Source organism: Sceloporus occidentalis, unplaced genomic scaffold (assembly GCF_023333645.1).
Source record: "Sceloporus occidentalis isolate IW3139 unplaced genomic scaffold, rSceOcc1.0.p SCAF_1, whole genome shotgun sequence".
Lineage (NCBI taxonomy): Eukaryota > Metazoa > Chordata > Lepidosauria > Squamata > Phrynosomatidae > Sceloporus > Sceloporus occidentalis.
The window spans coordinates 287,441,459-287,468,942 of NW_028316981.1; the positions used below are offsets into that span (position 1 = coordinate 287,441,459).

General features: G+C 40.5%; 1 protein-coding gene across 3 annotated transcripts in view; it reads left to right on the top strand.

Moving 5' to 3' along the window:
* Positions 1-11,185: 11,185 nt before the first annotated feature.
* IL6ST (interleukin 6 cytokine family signal transducer) overlaps positions 11,186-27,484 on the top strand; it is a 50,442-nt gene continuing 34,143 nt past the window's right edge. For all 3 annotated transcript variants that reach the window (XR_016277775.1, XR_016277776.1, XM_089495545.1), the window contains exons 1-4: positions 11,186-11,248; positions 17,126-17,206; positions 19,325-19,639; positions 25,352-25,484. Coding sequence is in view for 1 of the 3 variants with exons in the window: in XM_089495545.1 (XP_089351671.1) it covers positions 17,140-17,206; positions 19,325-19,639; positions 25,352-25,484 (515 nt within the window). In the remaining 2 variants the exon portion in view is untranslated. The remainder of the gene's footprint in view (positions 11,249-17,125; positions 17,207-19,324; positions 19,640-25,351; positions 25,485-27,484) is intronic.

The following is a 27,484-nucleotide window of genomic DNA, read 5'->3' on the forward strand; positions in this document are numbered from 1 at the left end:
GTTTTGTTTTCATTCGAGGCTCAGCTGACCGGCAAATAAGGTCATCAGATCAGTGCTAGGTAGGGCAAAAAAATACAGTGCAGCCACTCCATTGGAGTGCTTTCTACTTATGGAGCAACAGTAACAATGGCAATGTTACCAGTTGCCACCAAACTTGAGTAATATTTGTTCAGAAAAGTTCACCTTTGTTTGTCCTCTCTTTAATCTCCCAGCCTATTTACAGTCTTTGCTGACATCTTTTCAGAAAACGATAGTCCTAATTTCTTATTTCTAAATAAGGAAAGCATTCAGCTCTGTAGGAATTCCATTCTGGACAAACAAACTTGATTTGAAAACTGAAAAAGGAGACCCTTGTTCATAGTTTTTTGTGGGTTTTTCAGGCTATGTGGCCATGTTCTAGAAGAGTTTATTCCTGATGTTTCGCCAGCATCTGTGGCTGGCATCTTCAGAGAATACTGACCTGGAAGAGAGAGAGAGAGAGAGAGAGTATACACACCCTTGTTCAGTTCATAAAAGTGCCAGCCAGAGCTTGGAGTTCATTCCTTTTTTCCAATTATGAAAATACCGAATAACTCAGTTACATTATGACTGGAACGTACCAAGAGATAACTTCACTCTTTTTAGTGTAACTGTAGTAATTAGTTTCATATTCATTCATTCATTTATTTATTTATTTATTTATTTATTTATTTATTTATTTTACAGGAGTGTGACCTTACCAAATGGTGGCAGAAGAATAAGGCAGAGTTTGCTAACTGACTCATGCTGTACCTTGTACTGTTGTATTGTACTCTGTTGTGGTTGTTGAATCAGTTCAGGAGTTTTAAATGTCAAAAAGTAATTGATTACTTTTGAGAATCAGGAAAGAGGTGTTTCAAAAAGTTGCAACTAACAGTAATTTCTCAGAATTTTAATTAAATAATTGTTCTTCAAAGTAATCAGTTTTCAAGCTTTGCCAACAGCTCATGATATATTAAAGATGTTCAGATATATAGAGCCTCAAAACACATCTTTGTTTTCTCTTTCCTTATTTTTTTTTAAATCAGAGTTCTTATTGGCTAATGAATAGGAGGAAAAAACTCACACACACACACACACACACCATCTTTTATCCTCCTGCCACATTCCTCAGCTTCTCCCTCCATCCCCAGCTTCCTCCTTCTGTCCCCGGCTGGCTCCTTCTCCCTCTGTTCCCCAGTTTCCTCCTACTGTCCCCAGTTTCTTCCTTCTGTCCCCGGATGGCTCCTTCTTCCTCCGTTCCCGTTTCTTCCTTCTGTCCCCAGCTTCTTCCTTCTCCCTCTGTTCCCCAGTTTCTTCTTTCTGTCCCCGGCTGGCTCCTTCTCACTCCGTTCCCCAGCTTCCTCCTCACCCAGAGCCGATTTGAAGTGGCGCAGCTAGTGGGGACGACAGCCATGCCAAAAAAAGTGATTACACTGGGGTAAGAAAGGATCTGCTTTATAGTGGGAATGAGGGACCTTTTGGAATCGATTTCCAACACGGAATGAGGGCGAATCGGGAATTGGTTTAAACTGCAAGTGGGAATGAGCCTGAGGACAATTGGAGGGTTTGCACTAACTAGTAACATCTTTTAAGACTTTGAGATAAAATTCTTTCCCCAGATTGGACCCTGTAAAATCTTGGGATTAACCCATCATGGCCATCACCCTAATGGTATGTCATTGGGTGAAATATAAATTCATATTCCTGCTGCATTATACTAAGGATCTATATATTCCAGGGCTGGGCAACCTGGAATATATAGATATTGTCCAATTCCAGCTCCTGCTAATCCCAGACAGTATTTGCATTACAAAGTATTGGAAGAATTTGTATTTTTGCAACCCCCACTCTGGCCTCTAAGGTACCCTCAAAGCCCCTGGAGTCCAGTGTTTTTAAAAAGAGCAAAAATCGGCCTAAAATCACTCCAAATTGTCCAGACTGCAACACAAATATGGCAGCATGGCTCAGTTTGTCCCCCACTATCAAATTAAAATAAAATAAATTCTGGGGGGGGGATGTGTGATATCTACAAGATCCCTGATTGTTTGGAATCCTGTGATAATGAAGCACTTTCACATTTTCAAAAAATAGTGCTATAGGAAGAACAGATGTGGTACAAAAAAATACTCAGAAGAACGGAAGATGAGGTTGTTTCTATTTGGTGATCCCCCCCTCCCCCTTAACATTGAAGAGAAAATGTTATTAAAATTTACCACAGCACTAATATCTTTATCTGCATAATGTTATAAAGTTCCTTGAAATAGACACTCACCTCTTGTCAGAAATAAGGCCCTCAAGTGACAGGAAAATGTAAAGGATGTGATGTACTGTGGTGAAGATAAAAGGGTTCTTTTGTCATTTCTTCTTCCCTTCATTTTCATCCTATTTTGACCTGAATTTGATGGTTCAGAAATGACAGAGACAGAAAAAATTCTTTGAACTTTACACTCGGGAAAATCCTTTGTCCTTCCTAGTTCTGTGTTTATTTTTAGTTCTAACTCAGAGCACTTTTAAACAAAAAAGAAACAAAAGCATGTGCCATGTGCATAATACGCTAGCTAAGGTGAAAGTGAAGTGGAAAATATCTTGATTAAGCAGGCTTACACAGACAGCTTTGAATTTATATACCTGAAGTGCTTTACTATCTATAAACAAACCCAACTGGCATTTGAGTTTGAATCTCAATGTAAAGCCAATGTAAACCCAAACAATGTAAAACCATTAGGCAGAATAAGGCACACATTTCAGGCAGCCAATGGTGGAAGATGGGGAGGTCTCTCCCTAGACATTTTCATTCTCTTGTGCCACTGTGATCTGATAAATGCTGTTGGGCTGGGCAGGCTGGCTATTTCACCTTGCCTAACCACCTTCTCCCAATACATGGACAACAGTGCACCACTGGGAAAGATTGTTGGTTAAGGATTGAACTGCATGCAACATTAAATGCATATCATATAGCTATGCATTCATTTATAGCATCTGAGGAAGTAGGCTCAAGTCTATAAAAGCTCATGCTACCAACATCTATCTTTCAGTTAGTCTCAAAGGTGCAGCAAGATCCCTTTGTATAAAAAGTTTTTTAAAATACAGAGATATGTTAGATATGGCCATGCCATAGGTCTATCTAACCCAGAATTTGGAAAGGTTGCTCAGGGGATAGCAACAGCCAGAAAGGGAGTATTCTGGGAGCTATATTCCAACCCCTTCCCCACTTTTCCAATGTGGAACCAATTATTATCAACTTTTTCCAGGCAAGCTCTAACATTGGGCAGTGATTTTCCAAGAGCTCAGGAAGAGGTCTTTGAACGTCCTTCTAATTGAGATCCATTAACTGGAGATGGCAAGGCTTGAACCTGGGACCTTCCACGAGCCCATCATCTCCTTTACTGTTGACCTATGGACTCATCCAGTTATAAAGAAGATGCATTTTTATTACAGCACAGTCTGTGGGCTCTGCCATATGAAGCTGAAAACATTTTTGAGGGTTTGTTAGTTAAGAAGGGGCTGCCAAGCCCACAAACTCTAGAATTCTGCTGTGGCCTGGGCACTTTCATATTATGCCCAAAGAGCTAAAAAGTTTAAGAGGAGGCTTGATGTTCTGAGCTGTGGTAGCAAACTAACCAAGCATAGAATGCTGTGTGGTTTCCTTCGTGAACTGAGTCCCTTGGTTCTAGCAGAGATGAATTTCTCTGTTAATGTGATGGCTTTGTTGCCAAGAATTCCGACCTTTATAATTCGCTCTGCTGAGAAATGGTTGTATAAATATAGCGAGGTTTGGCTGGTGAACTCAAATTGCATATGGGAAGACAGATGTGAAGATCTTTTTGTGGATATACTCCCCATGCTATCAGTCAAGGAAATAAAGATTTCTTAGCAATCACTTATCATTTCCCCAAAATGTTCCTTTCCCTGAAATGGTACAGCATTTTCCTGACTTGTTTCATCACTATTTAACAACATATAATATAGATAAGGACAGAACTAGATGTTACAGTGGAAACATAAAACAGTGAGAGGAGAATTAGTGGAAGAAAATGTTTGAATCTACTCTGCAACTGCAGCAGAACTTGGAAAAGTTACTTTTTTTAATTATAACTGTCCAAAGGCCATAGAGGAAATTTTAGAGTCAAATTTTAGAAGCAGGAGTTAAAAAGTAACTTTTTCAAGCTGTGGTCTGCAAATGCCATGCATGCACCAGAATGTCTGGAAATGGGCAGTGGGACAGCAAATGGATGTCATAGATCTTGCTACCCAAATGTCTCAGGGCTTTGACCTTGCAAGCCTTACCTCCATACTGGATGTTGATGGTGGTGCTCCATCCCTTCAAATATATAAACATGGCTATCATGTCACTTGTTAACCTTCTCTTGACCAGGCTAAACATATCCAGCTCTCAAAGCTGTATGGCTTTGGGCATGACTTCTGGACCTTCATTTTGGTTGCCCTTCTCTGGATACATTCAAGTTTGTCAATATTCTTCCTGGATTTTGGTACCCAGAATTTTATACAGTATTCCAGGTGAGGTTTGACCAAAGCAGAGTGGAATGGTACTATTACTTTCCTTGATCTAGACAGTATGGAGTTCTGTGCTCAAACCACTACATCACACTGGCTCTTGGCATACTAGCTACCCCTCCTAATTTGATGGCATCTACAAATTTGATAAGCATGCCTCTATTCCTTCATCCAAGTCATCGATAAAGATGTTGAATAGCACTGGGCCCAGGACAGAATTCTACTAGCCACTCCTCTGTCAGAGGAAGAAAAGCCATTGTTGGTCAGTCAACCAAATACAAAACCACCTAACAGTAGCAATGTCTAACTTATATAAGTTCTGTTGATTTTGTGGTTGTACTTTTGAGGGCACAAACAATTGGATTTAGGGTTATGGTTTTCAACACATTTTTTCATGTAGTAATTTTATGGACTTCAGTAAACTCTCAGTAAACTGCAGTTTCTTTTTAATTCCAAAGAAAAATGAGCCTATGCCCCATTCCCACTGGGCATATAAATCAACAAATCTCGCTGCAAGTCTGGCTCAGATTGAGTATCCAAGTCGTATTCGCATCACGTCCATCTTTCCCATTACAAAAGGGAACAAACGGACTCGTTTTTTCTTGACCCATGTTCGCGTTCCCATTGTTATTTCTCCGTTGTATTTTGACGCAAACTTTTTTATTCCCTGTTCCCATTGCCTTTCTGGAACCATTTTTTAAAAGCTGTCAATCAAGGGCTTAGGCGATTAGATGTCACAGTGATGCCAGTTTCTTTGATGCATTTTGACGCGGGCTATTTTTGTTCTCCATTCCCATTTGCATCTTTCAAACCTGTTTTTCTGGGGGGGGGGTTAGCAGTCAATCAGTTGCTCAGGTGCTTAGGCGCTCAGGCAAAAAAAAGAAGAAAAAGGAAATAAAAAATGGTGTTCAATGGGTCTCCTCACACGTTGATCTATGTGGAGCAGAGGGGGGTTGCAGGGGGGTGTAATGTGCTTATCTCGTTTGGAGGGCAATGTAGCAATTTGCTATGTTCGAACACCCAACAGACACCTAGGCGATCGAAAGCTTAATTAATGTGATCGCCTTACCCTGCTTCCCGCACCACCCGGGAAAGGCTATGCAAACGGGGGGGGAAAGGCGCCGGGAATGCCAGGAAAGAGAGCAGAGCTGGTGACACCCCCAAGACAGCCTCTTTAACATTGCTCCTCCTCTCCTAAAATACCGATTCGGACACCCTGTCATTCCCATTAGTTTTCCCCGGATCCAACATGGCAGCTGCAAAAAGAACCGCTGGAAAAGTGTTGTCAGGATAACCTGGGTTATCCACCGCTGATTCGGGTTTTCACTAGAGAAATCAACCAAATTAGGATCGGATGTGAATTCAAATGGGAACAATTTCCCTTTAACTAGGATCGAACACAAATTCAAATGGGAACGATGTCCCTATAATCCGATTCTTAATTCACTTTATAACCCAGTGGGAATGGGGCCCTAATCACACAAATGAATGCTGTTTGTGATGAACACCTGCAACAGAATGGGCTATCCTCAACCCTTCTTATTTGAATAAAAGTTTCCCCTTCACAGGAAGTGGCATTACAATGTGGGCTTCATCTATCTTTAACACATTATTTCACACTCAAATAGGAAAAGGTACTGGTGTGTGTTTCCTTCATTTTGCCTTCACAATTGCTCTGCATCTCACCTTCATCCACCATTGCTTGTTTTAAGTTGGTAAATAGGTCCTGCTATAATTTGGGCTTAGGTCCTACTTCATCACCAGGAAAGAACTGCTACTCTTAACTGTATGTGCATTGCACACTTGTACTATGGTTCCTTTCTAGTTTAACAGCCACAACTCAATGCTATGGAATCCTGGGATCTGTAGTCTGTTGAGGTACTTCTAATTCCCCGGGGCCCCATTCCCACTATAAAAAGAATCGGATTGCTGAGCGAATTAAATGACCCAAGTTCCCATTTGAAACCTGTTCCTGTCGCGATGTGATCGAATGATGAAGCGAAGCAAAGGCAAAAGAACCATTTTTTCCAGACACCTGCTAAAAAGAGGTTATTTTGAAAAAACGTGATTCCAAAGCTTGTTGAACAAGTGGGAACGAAAGATTGGGATTGCAGCATTCTGGAGGGGAGGACTAATGGCAGAGGGGTGTTTACCACCACCACCCCATTTTGGGGGGGTGTCATCCGCCCCTCGTGCTGTTGGTGAAAATAAATAAATAAATAAATAAAAGTAAGCGATGAAGTGACAGAATGGTTTAGCAACTACTTGCAAAGGTGCTAAACAGCTCTGTCACTTAAGTGCTTAATTATATTTACAGACACAAAAAAAGAAAGAAAAGAAAACATGTCCTGTCCTCCTTCTCACAGGCCTCCCTGAGTCCCGGTGCCCTCCATTTCCATCCTCCTCCTCCTCCTCTTCTCCCTTCCCAGCCTGGCAATGCCCCTTCCCCGGCCTCCAAGCTCCCTTCCCAGCTTTGCCTCCATCTCATCCTCAAAAATCTCCTCCTCTAGGACGGACTGGGAAAGGAAGGGTAGGGAACGGAACAAGTGAGGGACTTGCTTGTGTGCAGTAAAATGCATCCCCCACTCATTGCGTTCCCTTCCCGGACCCTTTTGGACCGTTCTCCAACCGTGCCAGGAGCCTGTGTGATAAACTCCTTTATCTCACCATCTTTTCAAAAGAAAGTTGAGAGAGGAGGAAGATGGAAAACATGCAGTTCAGCAGAAAATCTTGAGAGACAATCTGTTAGTCCCAAAGGGGGAGTGACCTAAATCACATGGTTAATTTGATTGAGAGATGAGAGTTTGCATGAAGGAGATCCCTATTTATCTAAGAAGGGGGAAAGAGAATGCAAAAATCCTCCAACAATATACACTTGTTTGTCTGCAGTTCTTCCTTCAGCAACCTGCCCCCACATGCATCAAAACAGCATGTGAAGCAGAGGAACAAGAAGCAAGCTTGATCCCTCCACATCTCATGTGCACACATACATATAGGGCCAAGACAGATGGCCCAAAAGCAGCATGGCCAAGGCGATTTTACTGTTAGAAACCGTGCACCAAACACACAGTCCCTAACTGTAGAACGTGCCGCCGGTGGCATCATGGTGACATCTCGTCCACACGGGCGGCGCCATGATGACATCACACACATACCGCCTTCAAACAGCACAGCACAGCACAGGCATGACATCTCCATGCCACCCAAGGCTGCTCATTTTGGCTCAGCGGTGTAGCAGAATGCAGCTCCAAAACAGAGCTCCTTTCCAGCACATTCATCATTGGTGAGGCAACCATGATGCAGAGGGGAAAGGCCCCCCCTTTCTCCTCTGTAGCGCCAGCCCCGCCGGGGTGCACTGAGCACCTAAGGCACCAGGGCACCCCTTTTTGAGGCCTGGAAAAACACTGGATTGGAGCTACTGGTGAGATTGCCCTGGCCCCAATCCAGCGCGAACAGAGACGGCTGCAGGCCACCACTTTGGGGCGTTCTGTACCGCGCCATACCCAGCAAACAAAGTCCCAACTCCTCACACCACTTGATACTACCACTGACACACACACAGTGGTGGAGGTACATCAGAGAGGCTTTTGATGCCCCAAAAGTGCAGATGAGGTGGAGTGAGGGAGATCAAGCCAGCTCAGCTTGGGAGATTTTTTTTTAAAGGGTCCTCCACTATACATCTCACACCCCACACCCCTGGTCCAAATAGATACATACCAGCAAGTTTAGCATAAACTGTTTGTCACGATGCATGCCCATAATCCTGCAACTAGAAGGCTGAGGCTGGTGGATCACTGATCACAGTTCAGTCCATCACCCCATGAACCCTGGTGAGGATTGATGGGGAGATACCCTGTTTTGCATAAGTGCAATTTATTTGGAAAAGGGAAAGCTTACATGGCAGGGGAACTGAAAACAATTCAGCGTGGAGTGAGCATGTTCAGGACACAAGACTGCTGCCTCATGAAGACATGGAATGGAGAAAATGCTGTGTCTATGTGTATAATGGAGTTTATTGGAAAAGGGCATGGCAGCCTAAACATTTGGGGTCCAAATTGTAACACTTCATTGTAGGACCCTCTTGACCTTTTTCTTTCCTTTTCTAATGCAGGAGTGGAGTTAAAATGTCCACCTAACATGATACAGTGGAAACCTTTCTTTACAAGATTCTGATCATAAAACACAGATTATTGCTGCTGTATTTTCCACCTTGTACAAAGCAAGCCAATATGGAATTAGACAAGTGATCCAAATGCAAGTAATCCTAGATAATTCCTTGCTTTCTCTCCATACTTTCCTACCCTACCCTGCCTCACTTAGCTTTACAAAATTTCATAAGGTCATTTCCATCATCTTATAATTATGTTTCTGAGAAAGAGGGGTGATTTATTATTTCCAGAGGCATAATTGTATTCATTCATTGCAGCAAAAGCACTTTAGTCATGTATGATTTAACCATAAACTTGCATGAACTACAGTCTTCACACATTTTTTAAAAAATTTTCCCAATATGGAACAGCAGTAGTCCTTAGTGCCAAGAGAGTACATTTGGGTTTCCAACCCCACATTTCTTTCAGTTTCTCTTCTTTTAAAAATCTCTTATTTCATCTCCCCTTGCCTTTTCATCTTGTTCCTCATCTTCCCATAAGCAAATGAGTCTCTTTCTGGCAATTTATGTCAAATATGGGTTGAGTCTCTCTTATCCGGAATTCCAAAATCTAAAACATTTTTCATAGGTAGCTGGAACAGTGACACACTTACTTTCTGACGCTTCAGTGTACAAAAACCTTGTTTCATGCACAAAATTATTTTAAAATATTATGTATAAAATTACCTTCTGGCTATGTGTATAAGGTATATATGAAACATAAATGGATTTCATGTTTAGACAGCAAGAATAGTCCAAGCCATTGTTTTCCCCATCACTGTATATGGATGCGAGAGCTAGACAATGAAAAAGACTGATCGGAAGAAAATAAACTAATCTGGGATGCGGTGCTGGAGAAGAGGGCTAGGAGACCCTAGACAGCCAAAACAAACAAATGGGTTCTAGAACAGATCAAACCCGATTCTTCTCTCTGGAAGCCAATATGACTAAACTGAGGCTGTCATACTTTGGCTACATCATGAGGAAAAGTTATTCCTTAGAAAAGGCTATGATGCTAAGAAAGGTGCAAGGCAGAAGAAAGAGAGTAAGACCACATGCCATATGGTTAGATTTGATCAGGGAAGACACAGTCCTGGGCCTGCAGGACCTGAGCAGAGAGGTAGCAAATAGCAGGACCTGGAGATGTCTCATCCACAGGTTGCTATGAGTCGAGGATGAATGGATGGCAGTTAATAACATACAACAAGAAGACTTGGGTACCATTTCCAAGATGACTTTTGGTGTATTTGCAAACATTCCAAAATCAAGGGGTGGGGGGGGGGGGGTGGAATCCAAAATCCCAAACACTTTTGGTCCCAAGCATTTCGGATAAGGGAGACTCAACGTATACTATGAAAATTTATGAACCAAGCCTCCTCTGCACATGCATGAAAGGAAAGCCACTTAGATGATTGGGAGAACAGTTCCTCAAAATTGCCTTCTGTGGGATGGATGGGAAATGGAACGGGGACTTCCAGAGGCATTGGCCGTGTTCCGGCGTGTGGAAAAATGCGTCCTTTCCCCGCTCCCTTCCCTTTCGTTCTGCGCCAGGCCCGTCTTAAGCAGGTTTATATTATTTTATTTTATTTGCTATATTTTATTATTTAATATTAATATGTATTAATATGTATTACGTCAAATTATTTTAGTATTTCTTTGTTTATGGTACTTATACCCCACCCTTCAGCCCTAAAGGCTCTCAGAGCGGCCTACAACTATTATTATTTTTAATTAGACGGCTTCCTTCCCTCAGGCTTACGATCTAAAAAGACACGACACAAAAGGAGGATGTACGCCTTGTGCAGGTTTATATTATTTTATTTGCTATATTTTATTATTTAATGTTAATACGTATTAATACGTATTGCGTTAAATTATTTTAGTACAACATATGCCTTAGGCAGCATTATTTTAACTGATTGTATATACAGCGCTGTGTAAATTTACAGCACTCTATAAATAAAGCTTTATTATTATTATTATTATTATTATTATTATTATTATTCTGCTCAGGCTGCCTCCTCCTGTTGCATTCTGGGAGTTGCAGTTTAAGGAGGGGGCCTTTAGAACCCTCAGCCATAGAGCTCTGAAGCCTCACTGAACTACAAAACCCAGAATGCAACAGGAGGAGGCAACCAGAGCAGTCAAAAGTGGTATATCAGCACTGCAAGAGTGTAATGCGGAAATGTGGATGAGTCTACTGAGCAGCAGAAGTATATTCTTGGGGAGCAGGAGGAGAAGCCCGTCCCTCTCTCACAGACACACTTTCCCCTCACTTTAGGGCCAGGCATGGGCCTCCTCTCCACAAAATGGCGGACCCCTCCTCCCCCTCCCTTTCCCTGAAGGGACCAGCAGAAGCCAGACATCCCGGCAGCCTCAAGCATCTTACGGGAAGCCCCGCCCCTCCGCCCTGGCCACGCCCATTTCCGTGACGTCACGTCCATGTCCACCAATGGCTGCGCGCTGCGGAGGGTAAGTGAATGAATCTGGAGGAGGGAGCCGTCAGTCACGGCCGGACCGCCGCCGCCGGGGTCGATGTTCTTTCAGGGGATTCGGCTGGCGCTGGAGGCCTGAGGCGGAGAGGAGGTGAGGCTCTTCGGGGAAAGGAGCAGGAAGCCTCGGGAGAGAAGGGGCGCCGGAGGGACGGAAAGGAACGAACCCCTTCCTCCCACTTTTGCGTTCCTTTTCCCCTTTCCCTTCTGGAGGGCGACTGGCCTCTTCCTCCGCTTCAGGGCTGCAGCCAAGCCCCTGGAAGCCAAGAAAGGAATGGACCCCTCAGCGCCTGGCCTCCCTCCTCCGCCGGGCTTTGCTCCTCCCCCTCGGCGCCCTGTTTTATTTGGGACTCACTGAAATACTTAGTATTAGTATTATTATTATTATTATTTATCATTTATTTATTCTTTCCCCTCAGAGCGTCTTTTTTGGAACTTAATGAAGTATCTTTATTATTATTATTATTCATTTTATTTATTATTTGTTCCCCTCAGGGCATCTTTTTTGAACCTATTATTATTATTATTATTATTATTATTATTATTTCTATTATTAGTTCCCCTGGGGGCATTTTTTTAAAGTTACTGATGTATGTATATTATTTATGTATTTATTTATTCTCCTCAGGGCATCTTTTTTGAACTTGAGGTATTTACTTATTACTCCTCTCAGGGCGTCTGTTTTGATCTTACGGAAGTATTCCCTTATTTTTATTCCTTCCTTCCTTCCTTCCTTCCTTTTCCTTCTTGCCCTCAGGGGCCCTTTTTTGAACTCATTGAAGTATTTATTATTGTTATTACTGCAACCTATTCATTATTCCTCTCAGGGCGTCTTTTTTAGCCTTATTGAAGTACTTATTATCCTTATTATTATTTTACTTATCACTTTCTGTCATCTTTTGGTACATTCAGAGACTTTTTATACCAGCTTTTATACCAAGTTGGTTTACTTTCATTGGAAGAGCGCCAGCATGGTCCAGTGCAGTGATTCTCAACCTTCCTAATGCTGCCACCCTTTAATACAGTTCCTCATGTTGTGCTGAACCCAACCATAAAATCGCAGCGTCTTGGTTCTTAAGACCATCAGAAATGCGTGTTTCCAATGGTCTTAGGGGGCCCCTGTGAAAGGGTTCTTCGACCCTCAAAGGGATCGCGACCCACTGGTTGGGAACCTCTGGTCTAGTGGTTTGAGTGTTGTTGGACTACAACTCTGGAGACTACAAATCTCCCTGTCCTCCTTTCTACCTTTTAAAGGTACTGTATGAAAAAGGGAAGACTCCAGAGGATGGTCATGTCAGAAGCGGAATACCTTTTCCCTCTGGATTTCTCCACTCCTCCACTATTTCTCTCTGACTGTCCCTGCTCTTTTGCTCTCACCTACTAACCTATTTTCTAATACTGATTAATCTGTGAGCAAATACCCTAAAGGCATCAATTTCTGTCTGGTTGTCGCAGTTAAGCAGAGTCAGATCTGGTTACTACTTGAATGGGAGACTGCCAAGGATTACCAGTTGCTGAAGGCTATATTTCAGAGGAAGGAACTGGCAAAACCACCTCTAAGTATGTCTTGCCTTTGACAACCCTATGAAATTCACTGGGTCACCATGGACAGGCATCTTGAAGGCGCATCCACATTGCATGACTATGTTTTTGTGGGCACAGGCTGCATTTCAGTCTTGTGACCTCAGATGATGGTGAGCCTGTAGTATCCCTGGTTTGGGAGTTTCCAGGATTATTCCGTATTGCTCACACACAGTCTGATCTTTCATATATTGTGGTTGTGTGCCATCGAGTTGTTTCTGACGTATGGCAACCCTAAGGGGAACGTATCACAGCAGTTTCTTGGGAAGATTTGTTCAGACAAGAGCTGCATCCGCACTGCAGAAATAATCCAGTTTAACACCACTTCAACTACTGGGGCTCAAAGCTGTGGAATCCTGGGAATTGTAGATTGTTGTTGCACCAGAACTCTGACAGAGAAGGCTAAATGTCTCACAAAACTACCGTTCCCAGAATTCCTTCGCATTGAGCAAGGGCAGTTAAGGCAGTCTCAAACTCGGTTATTTCTGCATTGCAACTCAGTAGGAATTCAGACTCTGATGTTCCAGAGTCCTAATCCAACACTGACTACTACACCACACTGGTTCCAGCTAAACGTTGATGGAAAATGTTTCTATTTTCCATTCTGAGTTAACAGTTGTGTGTGTGTGGGGGGGGGGGGGGGTGTTGCTTGGAAAAGTATATCCATTCCATTTAATAGACCCTCACCCACAGTTACAAGTTGTGCAGGTGTGATAGACCTTGCCACTAGTAAAATGCAGAATTTGTATTTATAAGATATTGGTCTAATCTGCACCGCAGAAATAATGCATTTTGACATGGTTTAAGTACCATGGCTCATTTAGCCACCTCTGTCAGAGACCTTTGGTGCCACAAAAAACTGCAAGTCCCAGGATTCCATAGCATTGAGCCATGACAATTAAAGTGGTGTCAAACTGCATTAGTTCTGCAGTGTGGATTAGACCATAGAGTGTGTATTTTTCTTGTATCATCTGGATATGGCTGAATCTGCTCAGACCCATCCCTTATTTAGCCTTATATCCATTCTCTCTGTGTCTTTCCTGAGTCTCCTACTGAGTTGTGTTACAGGGTTTATGCTGTTTACCGAATAATATGCTACCACAAAGAGGAATTTGAGAAGGTATAATAGAAGTGAATTAGTTTCATCTATTATTTTAGGTTACCAGTATTTCAGACCTTTCATAGCTGTTTCATATAATTCAGCTTGAATCTGCAAACTTGCTATTAACTTTAGATGTGTAGTCTTACCCATGTATATTCTGGAGTAAGTTTCAACACCGTAATTGGACCTTATTCCCAGGTCAATATCTAGGGTTACAGATGTTCTTGTACAAAATACTGGCAGTAGTGTTTGCTCAGATGGGTTTGACTGGTTGTTCTTTCCAGCACTAGTAAAAACAACATAATTAAAAGCATAGCAAAATATGAGCTTACTCCAGCTTAACCCAAGACTGGAAGCCAATCTAAATAAACATGACTTAAATGCCTTCACAAGGTAATCTTACTTTGCCAGTTCTGCTAGGAAAAATACGAAGGATCAAGTAAGGAAACTAAAAAAAAAAAAAGACTAGGTAACTCATGGGTGAAAACAAAATTCAGAGTTGTCTAATACCTTTGTTAGGATTATTAAAATGTCACAAATGTGGCAAGCTTTTGAGACCTCCAGAATTCCTCACCAGGGTAGATGTTCCAGTATTTAGGGGCAGAAGAACAAAGTCCAGAAATCTGACTATATGTGTTTGGTGTTGTTTGGTGTTGTCTCTGCAACCAGACGGACTTCACAGCTTTCAGGTCTTTTTACAAAGAGATAGTGAACATTGAGGCTTTGTGCATGTTTTGTGTACATGTGTTATGTGCTTTCCAGTAATTATTGACTTATGGTGACCCTAAGGTGAACCTATTGCAGGTTTTTTTGGCATGGTTTTTCAGAGGGGATTTGCCATTATATTCTTTATTCTACTGTCCTATTAAACCACTCTCTATGGAAAACTGTCACAAGAAAGTGACAGGTTAGCACAGGATTTTCCAACCACATGGGCAGATACCCAGGAAGTATACATATAATCTTTTCCACCTGGAATTGCTTGTTTTTGCTGTGGAACAGTAGTAAGGCCAGTGTTTAATTCCTAAAAAACACAGCTTGCTGCATCTTGTCTGCTAAAATCCTTTTACCCACACAGTTGCTACCTCTCCCTTCCCCAGCCTTATAGTGATAGAAAGCAAAATCTCTTACTTAGCAAAATAATTACCTCTTGCTTTCCTGGTTATATTCTTGCCCTTTTCCATTAAGGAGAAATCACCACTTTCCTTTCCACATCCTTTCTCCTTGTTGAAATAATGCAAGACATATCACAAATTTGGCTGAGCTGTATTTTTGTACGTTTCAGTCCATGAGAAATGATTACCAAAATAAAACCATTTTTAATCACTATCACAGACACCAGTTTTAGCTCAGAGTTTGTGTAAAAGCTCCTAGAGATTACTGTATTTTCTGGCATATAAGATGACTTTTTAACCCACGAAAATCTTCTCCAGAGTTGGGGGTCGTCTTATACTCCGGGTTAAGCTCAGCCTGCTTCCGCCTTCCCAGGCCCAGGCCTCTGCATAGGCTGCGAGGGAGCTCCGTGGCCGGCGCAATCGCCGCTGACCTGCTCCCTCCTTGGATTTGGAAGAGGGGTAGTCTTATACGGCAAGTATATCCCAAACTATATTTTAACAAGAAAAGTTGGGGGGCGTCTTATATGCCAGAAAATATGTAACTTTTCTAAATCTTCAGTGAACTGTATAGTCTCTGCTCTGAGCTGACCAATAGGACCCAATACAGAGCAGTTTGTCTATCAAATCCAAGGAAACCCAACAAGTCAAAAGAACTAAGGCTTGGACCCTGCTCACTTTACAAACTCCCTTTCTTGCCCAGGAGGGATAAAAGTTGGATATTCAAATGATTGCTTAAGGTGATCATGATTTTAGTTTTTGTCATAGCCGTCTAAAGAAGAGTTGTGATTTGGGAAGAGGGGAATCCACTCCATAATCCTTCAATCCCACTAATTATCCTACTTTTCATATTTGTTTAGAGATGATAAAGGCTAAGATTTTGGGAAATACCTAGCATTTCTTGATAGGACCAGATGAATGACAGAATAGAGAAATAGAGCTCTAAGATTCTAGGGTCACTGGCTGCCACTAGGAATTCAAATTCAGCCCTTGTGAAATAACCAATGTCAATGGCTCCCTTTGCATTCCTGTATAGTATAGTATTAAGGCTCATATGGCATATTCAGGCAGTCTTAAAAGGAAGTGCTTTGAAAGTGCCATGTGTTAGTCTTCCGAAGGCATTGCTGACAAATCCTGAAAAGCAATAGTACAGTTTTCCAAAGTGTTGCCATGGTTTACATAAATAGCAAGAATAGATATTATGTGGCTTGTGTTTAGGTTCTGGTGCTGCCTATATGGTTCTGCATCACACTGGCCAAGCTATTCCCAGACCTGGTGTAAAAATTACTACATAATGCTGGGGCAATCCAATCTACCTCTGTAGCTGCAGGGCTGGAGACCAGTGTGTGCTTGCTGGACAGCTTCTCCATGACAAGCAAAAATGTTGAAGTTAACTTGTGTTATGTTTAGAGTTCATCTTTTTTGGTTAAAAAGTTGAAATTAATTTGATATCTCTTTGGCAGTTTTAGCAGAGCATTGTCTCAGATGTTTGGCATCTGCATTAGCTGAATTTAGGAAGCAACTCTGCAGATAGCTACTACAGTCAGCCCTCCATATGCATGGATTCAACCATCTATGGCTTGAAACTAATCAAAACAAATACACATTCCAAAAAGCAAACCTTGATTTTGCAATTTTATATAAGGGGCACCATTTTACTCCGCCAGTGTATTTGATGAGACTTGAGTATCCAAAGTTGTTGGTATCCACGTGGGTCCTGGAACCAAACCCCAGTAGATATCAAGAGCCCACTGTAGATACAGTCCATGATGGTATTCTGGGCAGTTTTTAGTGCAAATTGTATGTCCATCCACTCTCTTCCTCTCCAGATTAGTGCCGTGAAGGCATTTTTTAACAATATTTTTATGCATTTTGATATGCATATGTCTAACATTAATGTGATCCAAGAAGACACTTTTTCTCTCTTAACATTCTTTGCCTTTGTAATACTTTTCGCTCTCCTTTTTATCCATGCTTACTAAACTGTTAAAGACAGAGGAAACCTCAGAGCCTCCCAACTAGAAAAGATCTTCCTGAAAAAGAAGTCATTCTTATTGTTTGGAAGTTCTGTCTTAGTTTTTAAAAGTATTTATGGCACCTTATGCATGCAACTGAGAAAGACAGTAGAAAGAAAAGCCTGTATAGAAAAATCTATATAAAATTGTTGTTTTTACAGTGATCTGCTTCAAGATGTTTTCAAAACGAAGATGGTTAGTGTACGTTGTGTGTACTCTTGTGAGTGTCTACTCTTTTGGAGGTAAGTCTGTTGAAATAATGGTTGTAACAAACTGCTATAACTCTTGAAAAGGAAAAGGGGAACAGAGAAGGAGTCTAGCAGCACATTTAAGAATCACTGGGTTTTTAAAGAATAAGTTTTCACAGATTTCAGTCCACTTCCTCAGATGAATTAATAGACTAATATTAAAACATCTGGTACATAGCAGTTATATGATGCAAGGGTGGGGGCAGAACAATAGAAAGATACAAATTGTGACCCTAACAAAAAAAAATCTTTAAAGATTTATGTGAGATGATGGCCATTGATCAGACTGGTAGTAATGGTGAAATGTGAAAACAAGACTGCTTACCCAGAGTCATTTATAGGAAGAAACTCTTCTAGAACATGGCCACATAGCCTGAAAAGCCCACAGAAAACTACCCTTCTTTTATTTGTCTACACAGAAACCAATTACATACATATATTAATTTATAACTGTAGAGCTGATTACAACATCTCGAACTATTCAGTTTGTATAATGTTTAAGATAACTTTCTTATTAATTTAGGAAACAGTGGTTGTCAGTACCTGTTGATAGTATCACTACCTGTATCAAGTCATGCACGCTGCATCAGCATATTAAGAATAAAGAGCTAAATCACACGCACAAACATAATTTAGTTCTGAATCTAATTGACAATGCCAACTATATAGAGCTGTTAAATCCATGATAACTCAACATTTATGTGGGTTCGATTGATTCAGTTTAGGTCTGCTTTAGTTGGGGCTAACAATTGGATTGGGGATAGAGTTTATTAGACTAAAGGCTCTTATAGCTGATGACCTGTTAATATGACTAAAATACATTTGCTGGGGTCAGGGATGCAGGACCCTATGAAGGTATGAAAACAGAACATTTTTTTTTTCTTTTTTACCTGAGAAAACATCTCTCTAGGAATCTCTAGGTCCTCCTCTGTGGTCGACATCCACCAGATACAGAATTGTGATGGAGGACTTACAGATGCCTAGAAAGGTGTTCTCTCTAGGAATCTCTAGGTTCTCCAGTGCAACTTCTAGTGAAGGCTGGCCTAAAGTCACACTGGAGGAGCTAGAGGGACCTATTAATCAAATCTGTGAAGAATCAAATCTACTAAAATCAAAGCTACTGTTGTGGAGAGCTAAGTGTACTGCTCTTTCTATGACACACAACACTTCTCTTAGATATTAAGGATCTGTCAAAATGTATTTTATTAATATAATATTAGAAAGTGATCAATTTCTGTAGAATAAATTGAATAATTACCTTTCAAGAACGGTTGTAACCTAATTGTTCATGAAGCACATGAAAAACCTGTGTATCACTGTAAAGTAACTTCTGTTTCCTTTCATTGGATTAAGGGAATATAGCCTTACTCAAAGCTATCTCCATGCTGTCTTCGTTTTTTGTTCTGTCCCAGTTCTTTTCAGTTCTGCCTTGCATTTTGATTCACTCTCAACTTTGAAATCCTAGAATGTAGAAAAATGTATATTAGTATGAATAGGAAATGTAGATGGCTATTAGGAAAATAGTTCTGTTTCTAGATTTAATTTCATTTGTTTAATGCATTTATACCCTACCTTTATGTGGCTGTGTCAAGTGCCCCTATATCATACCTGATTTGGATAGTACAATAAGTGAATGGAAGGAGAATTTTCTGTCCCTGTCTCCTCACTGGAGCATCCTACAACCATTGCAAAGCCTTTCTTAAGGGTTAGACAACGATCCCAAATAGTGTGGGATGTAACTATTTGGGTGGAGGAGTAGCCCAAGAGGAGGTGTGAATTCTTCATTTTGGGGTGACTTCTAGCCTTGTGAACAGCCCACTGCAACATACATAAGTCAACAGTCTACTGCAACAGAAGGGCTTCCCAACCTTCTGGATAGGTTTTTTAAGGTATTGGTGGCTGCAGTTGGGAGATAGGAGACTTTCCTTTTGTCCACTTCCTTTGAATCACTTACCTGGGATTCTGAGACAATTTGTAAAATGCAAAATAAGTAACTTACATTTCATTTTTCTAGCATACTTTCTAGGTAGCTGTTTGTGTGTGTCTGTGATATTGTTGTAGATCGTTGAAAGTATTTATATTGACTGTGAAAATGAATACAATCTCTCTCAGTTTCAGATGCACTTGTGGAAATGTGTGGTTATATTCACCCAGAGTCTCCAGTACTACTGCCCTTTGGCTCCAATTTTACAGCATTCTGCATTCTCAATGAACATTGTCCATTTTACAGCAAAGTACATGCTAATCAGATTATCTGGAAAACAAAAAATGTGGTTGTCCCTAAAGAACAGTATCGTGTAATAAACCATACTGTTTCTAGTGTAACATTCAATGATACCTCTGCATTGGTTTCTCCTCTGACATGCAACATCTTAGTAGAAGGAAACATTGAGCAGAACATCTATGGAATTCATATTCACTTGGGCTGTAAGTATTCCCTTTTCTTCCTTTTATTTTTCCTGGTGGAGTTTTCTTCCTTTTGGAGACACTGAGAAAATTCTATTTTAAATATACAGCATTTTGTTAGGAATACCTTTTATTTCTGGTGCTAGAGAAGCTGGATGCTGTTTTTACATTGTAGTTAAAATTTGTATGGGAAAGGAAAAGAGCTCAGTATTGCAGATAAATTTGTTGTTGTTAACTGCCCTTGAGTTGATCTCGACCCATGGCGACCCTGTGGATGAGACATCTCCAAGACCCTGTCCTTCACTGCTCTGCTTAGCTCCTATACATTCATACCCGTGACTTCCTTAACAGAGTCCATCCATCTAGCATGTAACCTTCCTCTCTTTCTATTTCTCTCCACCTTTCCTAGCATTATTGTTTTTTCCAACAATTCATGCCTTCTCATGATGTGTCCAAAGTAAGCCAGCCTAAGTTTTGTCATCGTGGCTTCCAGAGAAATTTCTGGCTTGATCTGCTCTAGGACCCATTTATTTGTCTTTTTGGGTGCCCATGGGATCCTCAGCACTCTTCTCCAGCACCACATCTCAAATGAATAGATTTTCTTCCTCTTTCTTAACTGTCCAGCTCTCACATCCATACATAGTAATAGGGAATACAGTGGCTTTTATTATTCTAACTTTTGTGCTCAGTTGTATATCTTTGCATTTTAGGATCTTTTCTCGTTCTTCCATAGCCACCCTCCATTCTTAATTTTCTTCTGATAGCCTGGCTGCAGTCCAGGAAATGTTTGACCCCAAGTATGAGAACTCATTTACTATTTCCATTTCTTCATTGTCTAGGTTGAGTATGTGTAGATTATCCATGGTCATTATTTTTGTTTTCTTTATGTTCATCAGCAAGCCTGCCTTTGCACTTTCTTCCTTGATCTTCCTTAGTAGTTGCTCCAGGTCTAGGGGGCTTTCTGCTAGTATTATGGTGGCATCCACATATCTTAGATTGTTGATATTCCTTCCTGCTATTTCATTCCTCCTTCTTCTATGTCCAGTCTTGCTTGGCCTCACAAGGGTGGAGACATACTGGATTGCAAAGGAAGTGTATGTTGTGATTCAGATGGATGTTAAATTTCCTGGACTTTGAAGATCTCCAAGTTGCCACATGGCCAGAAGGAGGAGGTACTAACTAGCCTGTAAGATATGCCCCTCCATACCATCTTAACTAAGAAGAAAAATAGTAAATTGCAGACCTATGACTAACATCTTCAGGGGTTTTTTTCTTCTGTTTGGTTTGCCTGATGAAGAAGCCAGTGAAGCTTTGAAAGCTTGCAACATGTATATTATGCATTTTGATTGACCAATAAAGGCATCGCTGTTTGGTGGATTTTTGACTGGATTTCTTGCAGTATGTTCTGCATATAAGTCGAACAGGTACCGTGATAAGATGCAGCCTTATCTGACCCTTTTGCCAATTGGGAACCATTTTGTTTCTCCGAGTTCTATTCTGACAGTAGTCTCTTGTCCTGAGTACAGATTCCTCATCAGGACTATCAGATGTGTTGGCACTCCCATGTCTTCAATGGCGATCCATACCCTATATGATCTATGCCGTCAATCATCTATGCTTATTTTCTTTTGAAATTCCCTGGTGCGCTCCATTAGCCATCATATGTTTACAATGTGGTCCCTAGTGCCGCTTCCTTTTCTGAACCCCGCTTGGATCTCTGGGATTTATTTCTTCATGTATAGTAATGGAGTCTATGTTGCAGAATTTTGAGCATGATTTTGCTTGTGTGGGAGATCAATGCTATGGTCCTATAGTTGCTGCAGTCTTTTATGTCTCCTTTTTTGTGGAATCTGTTGGCCATTGTTTTGTTTTCCATATCTGCTGACATATGTTAGTTAGCACTGTAGTTGACTCTGTCAGCATGGATTGCAGCAATTCAATTGGGATATCAAATATTCTTGGTGATTTGTTTTTCGCCATTTCCCTTATCGCAGCTTCCACCTCATTTTTCAGAATTTGGGGTTCATCTTTATATGGCTCTTCATCCCACATGTTATTCAGTTTATCTCTTTTCTATAACTCTTAAGTGTATTGCATCCAACATCTTTTTATTCCTTCTTGGTCTTGAATTATGTTACAGTCAGCCCTCCCCATAGACAAGCTTGCCTTTCCCGGCTTTGAGCTTACACGGAAAGCAAGCCCCGGCAGAAGTAATGGGGTGCCTACCTGTGCCGCACGTCCCATGTGCCACCACGAGCATGCACTCCATTATTTTCTATGGCGCTTGAGCATACACTCATTTCCCCATACGCGTAGAGTCTGGAACGGGTTCCCTGAGTATGGGAAGAGTGGACTGAATTTTTATTGTCATAGAGCATCCCATTCCTTGGTTTGAAATTTCCTTTATTTTCCTGGATCTTGGGGAATATGTCTCTCCTTCTTCTCTTTTTGTTGTTGCCTTCTATATCTTTGCATTTATCATTATAGTAATTTTCTTTATCTTTATGCACTAGCCGTTGTATTCTTGCATTCATGGTTCTTAGTTTGTTCTTATCTCCCTTTTGTTTTGCTTCTTTCCTTTCCTTTATTACTTGTAGCGTTTTATCTGTCATCCATGTTTTCTTCTCTCTCTTTTTGTCTACTGAGAGTGTCTGTCTGCATTCTTCTTTTATGTCCCTGTCTTCAGACCATAGTTCTTCTGGTTCTAGGTCCATTATGCCTAATAGTGCAAATCTGTTCCTTATATTGTCAATAAATTCTGATGAGGGATTGTTTAGATCATATAAATAGCAGATAAATAGGTGGCATTATATTGAGACACAGGAGGAATAGTAATGTTTCTAGTGGCTCAGCACTGCTAAGTAGAAAAGCAGAAAGAAATGGCATGTTCACTTACAAAGTTTAATCTTGCTTTACAAGATTTAAGTTTTTTTAATATAATAAAGAAAATGTGGAATTCTAGTGGCACCAGATTTTTAGATTACATCTGGGTCATATTTACATTTATTATTATTCTGTTTATTTATATCCCACCTTCTTCCCAGTACAGGGACTCAAGGTAACTCTGGGGCATAACAGATTGATTAATTATGAAAGTCACTCTCCTGCCCTGATACTTGCTTTATTATTAGGAAAAGATATAATAAGTCAGAGGTATCTGTTTATCTTAGAAGAAGCATACCTTCTTTTCAGGGAATTCCTGCTTTGAGATTATACCTTTCATGCCACATACATGGATTTTCTAAATATAAAAAGAGAGCTTTTTTCTTTAGAACTGTTTTCATATTTCTGTGCAGATTTAATTAATTAACATTCTTAAAATTTACTTAGTCCTGTGACAACCAGTTTTCAAATGGCTCTGTTTTCTTTAATCGGTATGTTCTGTTTGCCTTAAATATACCAGAATATAGTCAAAGATTGCTCTAGCAGAAGGCTAGCCATACATAAAAGGTTCTTTCTATTGCCTTCTCTCTTCTGTGTTTCCATATCTCCCCTCCCCCAGGAAGTCAGGGAATCACCTGAATAGCCTGAACAGTAGCATAACTAGTTGTAGTGGAAAGTGGAAATTATTTGTATCCCTTGCACCACAGTTTGGTAGCAGTGCCCTCAGTTTTCCAACAGGAGTGAAAAGGCATCCAGATGTGAGTTACTCCTCCCACTTACTCTTATAGGCAGGGGCTGACTAAACCTCTGGCCAGTGTCCAGTAAGAGGAGCAAAATTATGAAAGCTAGCCAGCCAGTTTAGCTACTGCCTTCACTCTGCTAGGTCTCTTAATCTCTCATCTTCATTCTAGATTCTTTTAAAAAATCTTTGTTTTCTCATGCTCTCTGTACTTCTCATTTTTCTGCTTACTTTCCCCTGGAGGCTCCTTTTCACCACTTTAACACGGAAAGCCCACACATTTCAGGCCTCACTCTCCTCTCTTGTCCCAGAGCCTCTCTTGCTACAAATCCTCTGGGTTTTTGCTGCCTAGCCCATTCCACAAAGAGTGCTTTCCCACCAATGCTTCCCTGGTTGATATTTGTAGAGCAGATAGCTGGGCCTCTGTCTCCACTTTCATTAGACATTACAAATTGAACACCTTTGCTTCTGATGAGGCCTCTTTTAGCAGAGGACGGTTTTTGAAAAGATCTTTCAGACTTAGTTTTTCTTTGGACCATGCCAGCATTCACCCTCCTTAATGTGACTGGCACTGTTATGTCCCACATCAGATGTTGTCCCATCCCTGCTGTAAAAAGGAACATTGGTCTTACATGTAATTCGTTCATTTTCAGCAGGAGAAGACATTCTCCCTACTCAGTAGCAATTTTCACTGCTGACGTGTGTGTGTGTTTTTTTCTTTTCTTTTCTTTGCCATTACCTTTCTCTGTGTTCTGCATCATTGAGCTTTTTTCTTCTGAAATAGGTATTCCCAGCTGTTTTACTTGATCGGGCAGCTTTGGTAGAGTTGCTCCCCCTCCTGGACACAAGTTGAAAGTTTGATTAGCCCCCTTCTTATCAGAACAAGTGGCCCACATCAGGATATCTTCTCCCCTCCAGCTGAAAACGAACATATCACAGATAAGACTAACATTCCTATCTCTAGAGCAGTGTTTCCCAAACTTCTCCAAATATTTGAGACTCCAACTCCCACAGGCCTCAGTTAGCATAGTCAACTGTCAGGAATTCTGGGAACTGAAGGCCAAAACATATGGAGGACCAAAGTTTGGTAAACAATGCTCTAGAGATACTTTTGTGAAGAATGAATGAGAGGAGAATAGAAAAGACCTTTGCATGATTAGCCTTCTGCTTTGTTAAACTTTGGGCACAGCTCATTATTCTCCAGGAATAGATAGGTTAACAGTATATGATGATGAAATCGTTTTAGCTATTATATCAGTTATAAACAACTGCTGAGCTCCTGCACCAGGAGATATAGCTATAACAATAGAACTCTTATCATCATATCTGTGTCTACCAGTGCTGCCTACCTTTGAAGCCAGGCAGCCCCTCCCAACAGAACAAAGTCTTGGAAATTGAGTGATGATTCCTCTATTCTTCTCCAGGCATCAAGGTGCAATGAGACAAGCAACTGCAGCCTGCTGTTGCTTGTCATATTATACCTCGCTGCTGGAAAAAGGCTGGATGCATCATCACTCAGTGTGCCACTCTCCAGCAGCTTGGAAATTCTTCTGTTTTGGGGATGCCTGGATGCAAAGGTAGGTTTTGGAGGTAGCACTTTTGCTCCTTGCAATGGTGCAATGACTATAAATGTGATTGCAATAATTATGTTGTAAGTCTGGTTTGCTGTTGTTAGCTGCCCTTGAGTTGACCTTGTCTGATGGTGACCCTGTGTATAAGACATCTCTAAGCCTTCTTGTCCCCCACTGTTCTGCTTAGGTCTTTTAGATTCAGGCCTATGACCTCCCTGATTGAGTCTAACCATTTGGCGTGTGGTCTTTCTCTTTCTACTGCTTTCAATCTTTCCTAGCATTATTGCCTCTTCTAATGAGCCATGCATTCTCATGCTGTGGCCAAAGTATGACAGATTCAATTGAATCATCTTGGCTTCCAGGAAGACTTCAGGCTTGATCTGTTCAAGTACCCATTTGTTCGTCTTATGTCTGTTGTATGACTTCATAAATACTAAGCAGGATGCCAGCCTACATCTTTAAGTAATTCAGATTAAAATATTTTCATGTTTTAAATGTAATGTTTAGATTTATAACTGTACTAATATATATTTGATGCAGTTCCTCCAGAGAAGCCTGAGAACTTGAGTTGCATTGTAATTCAAACTCAGAAGCGAAGATTTGTTCAAACGTGTACCTGGGAACCTGGAAGAGATACATTCCTTAAAACCAATTACACCTTAAAATCTCGATGGTAAGCATATTCTACCATTTGGTTATTAATTTACACCAAATGTATGTTATCTCATAACAAAAAAGTTCTCTAGGTGACCTACACTAAACAAATTTTAAAGATTAACTGTTTGAATTTGAATGCTGACCTTTCAAGCACTCTAAGCTAATATGGTTATCATGGACACCATTGGCCTTTTAAAAGATTTATAAATCATGTTTAGAAAATCTGAAACATTTCCTATTTTATATTCTCTTCAACAGTTATGGAATTTGTTTTCATGTGGATTTTGATCCTTCACCTACTTTTCAGTTCTTGCATTACCACAGAACTGATAGGCCATTGGTAAAATCAGTGAAATTTCTGAATACCTAGGCTAATAGTTTTGCTCTGGCCCCCAACAAATTCTTAAGGATAGACTGAATACCATAGCATTTTTCTTGTATTATAAATGTCCTTTTTGTGGTTATAGAAATAAAAATAGCTCTGGAGGTACTGCCCCACTTTGCAGCATCCCAGTTTCCCATTTATTTATTTATTCTTAATTTTCATTAAAATAAGAAAAAAAGCAGAATGGACATGGACTATGGAAGGCAACATGTTGTCACCTCTGTATTTGTATGCTGCTGGTTTTAAATAGCTTCAAACCAAGATAAGAAGAGGAAAGAGAAAGAGTCTTGATGCTACTTAATAGCTGCATTCAAGGAAATTGCAGTGGGCCCTTCTCATCTGTGGGGTTCTGTTCCGGACTCCCTCCCCATGGATGAGAAAAACCAAGGGACCTCAAGTCCCACTGTTTTCAATCATGGCATTCACATGGCCACTCTACCAGGACCACATGCACACTCAGCCATTGAAGTCAGTGGAGCTTGCCATCCGTGGATGCTGAAATCCACGGAAGGCAAGCATGCGGTTGGGGTGGGTATGCTGTACCACTATCATTCCATTAGCACCTTGCAACAAATAGATTTTTTTTCAATATTGTTGGAGTTTCAGGTAAGGCAGAGGGAAGCTTGTTTGAAATACATTGCACTTCAGGAAACAACTTATATTTTATTATTATTATTATTATTATTATTATTATATAGCGCTGTAGATTTGCACAGCGCTGTACATAAAACAATAAATATATAAGAGAAAGCCTGCCTAAGGCATACAATCTAAGAGATAATAGGAAAATACATCTAAAATACATAGCAATACAAGAAATGGTTCAAAAAACAGGGAACAAAAGAACATCACATTAAAGAAAATCTATTACTAAGTGTTAATGTTCAGAGTGCATATGACTTGATATGCAGGCTTTCTGTTGTTCCAAGATGCAATCTCTCCTTATTTAATTAAAAATTATCACTTTTTCTTTTTACTTACAACTCTAGTTTGAAGCACATTAGTTTTGCATGGAGTAAGAAGTTTGGTTTAAAAAATCTGATTTAGCTTTTCTCTAGAAATGTCCCATCTTAGATTAAAGTAATTATTAATTAATTAATACCTGATGCATAATTTCTACTGATGACAAGAGGCCACTGTCAGAACAGAATATAGAGAAAAAGCATGGATTTCAATTGGCAGAGAGGTAAGGCAAGCTGCATTTTATAGCCCTGTGTGTTCAGCTTGTTTTGTGAAAATATCATATGTAAAACTGCATTAGTCTTGGAGGAAGAATGTATGAAAATTGGAGGTAGAAATATCAACCATTTTAAGATATGCAGATGACACCATACTGCTGCAGAATTTAGCAAAGACTTGGAAGGATTATTGATGAAAGTCAGAGAAGAAAGTGCAAAGGAAAGTTTACAGATTAACATTAAGAAAACAAAAACAGTGACCACGGATGATTTATATAACTTTAAAGTAAATTTGCTGACTTTGCAATAGTTAAATATTTTCCATACTTTGGCTCAGTCATAATCAGAATAGAGACTAAAGTAAAAAAAATCAGAAGAAAACTAAAACTTTGGAAGGGACTAGACAAGATTCTCAAGAGTAAAGATATATCAGTAGATCCCAAAGTCAGGATT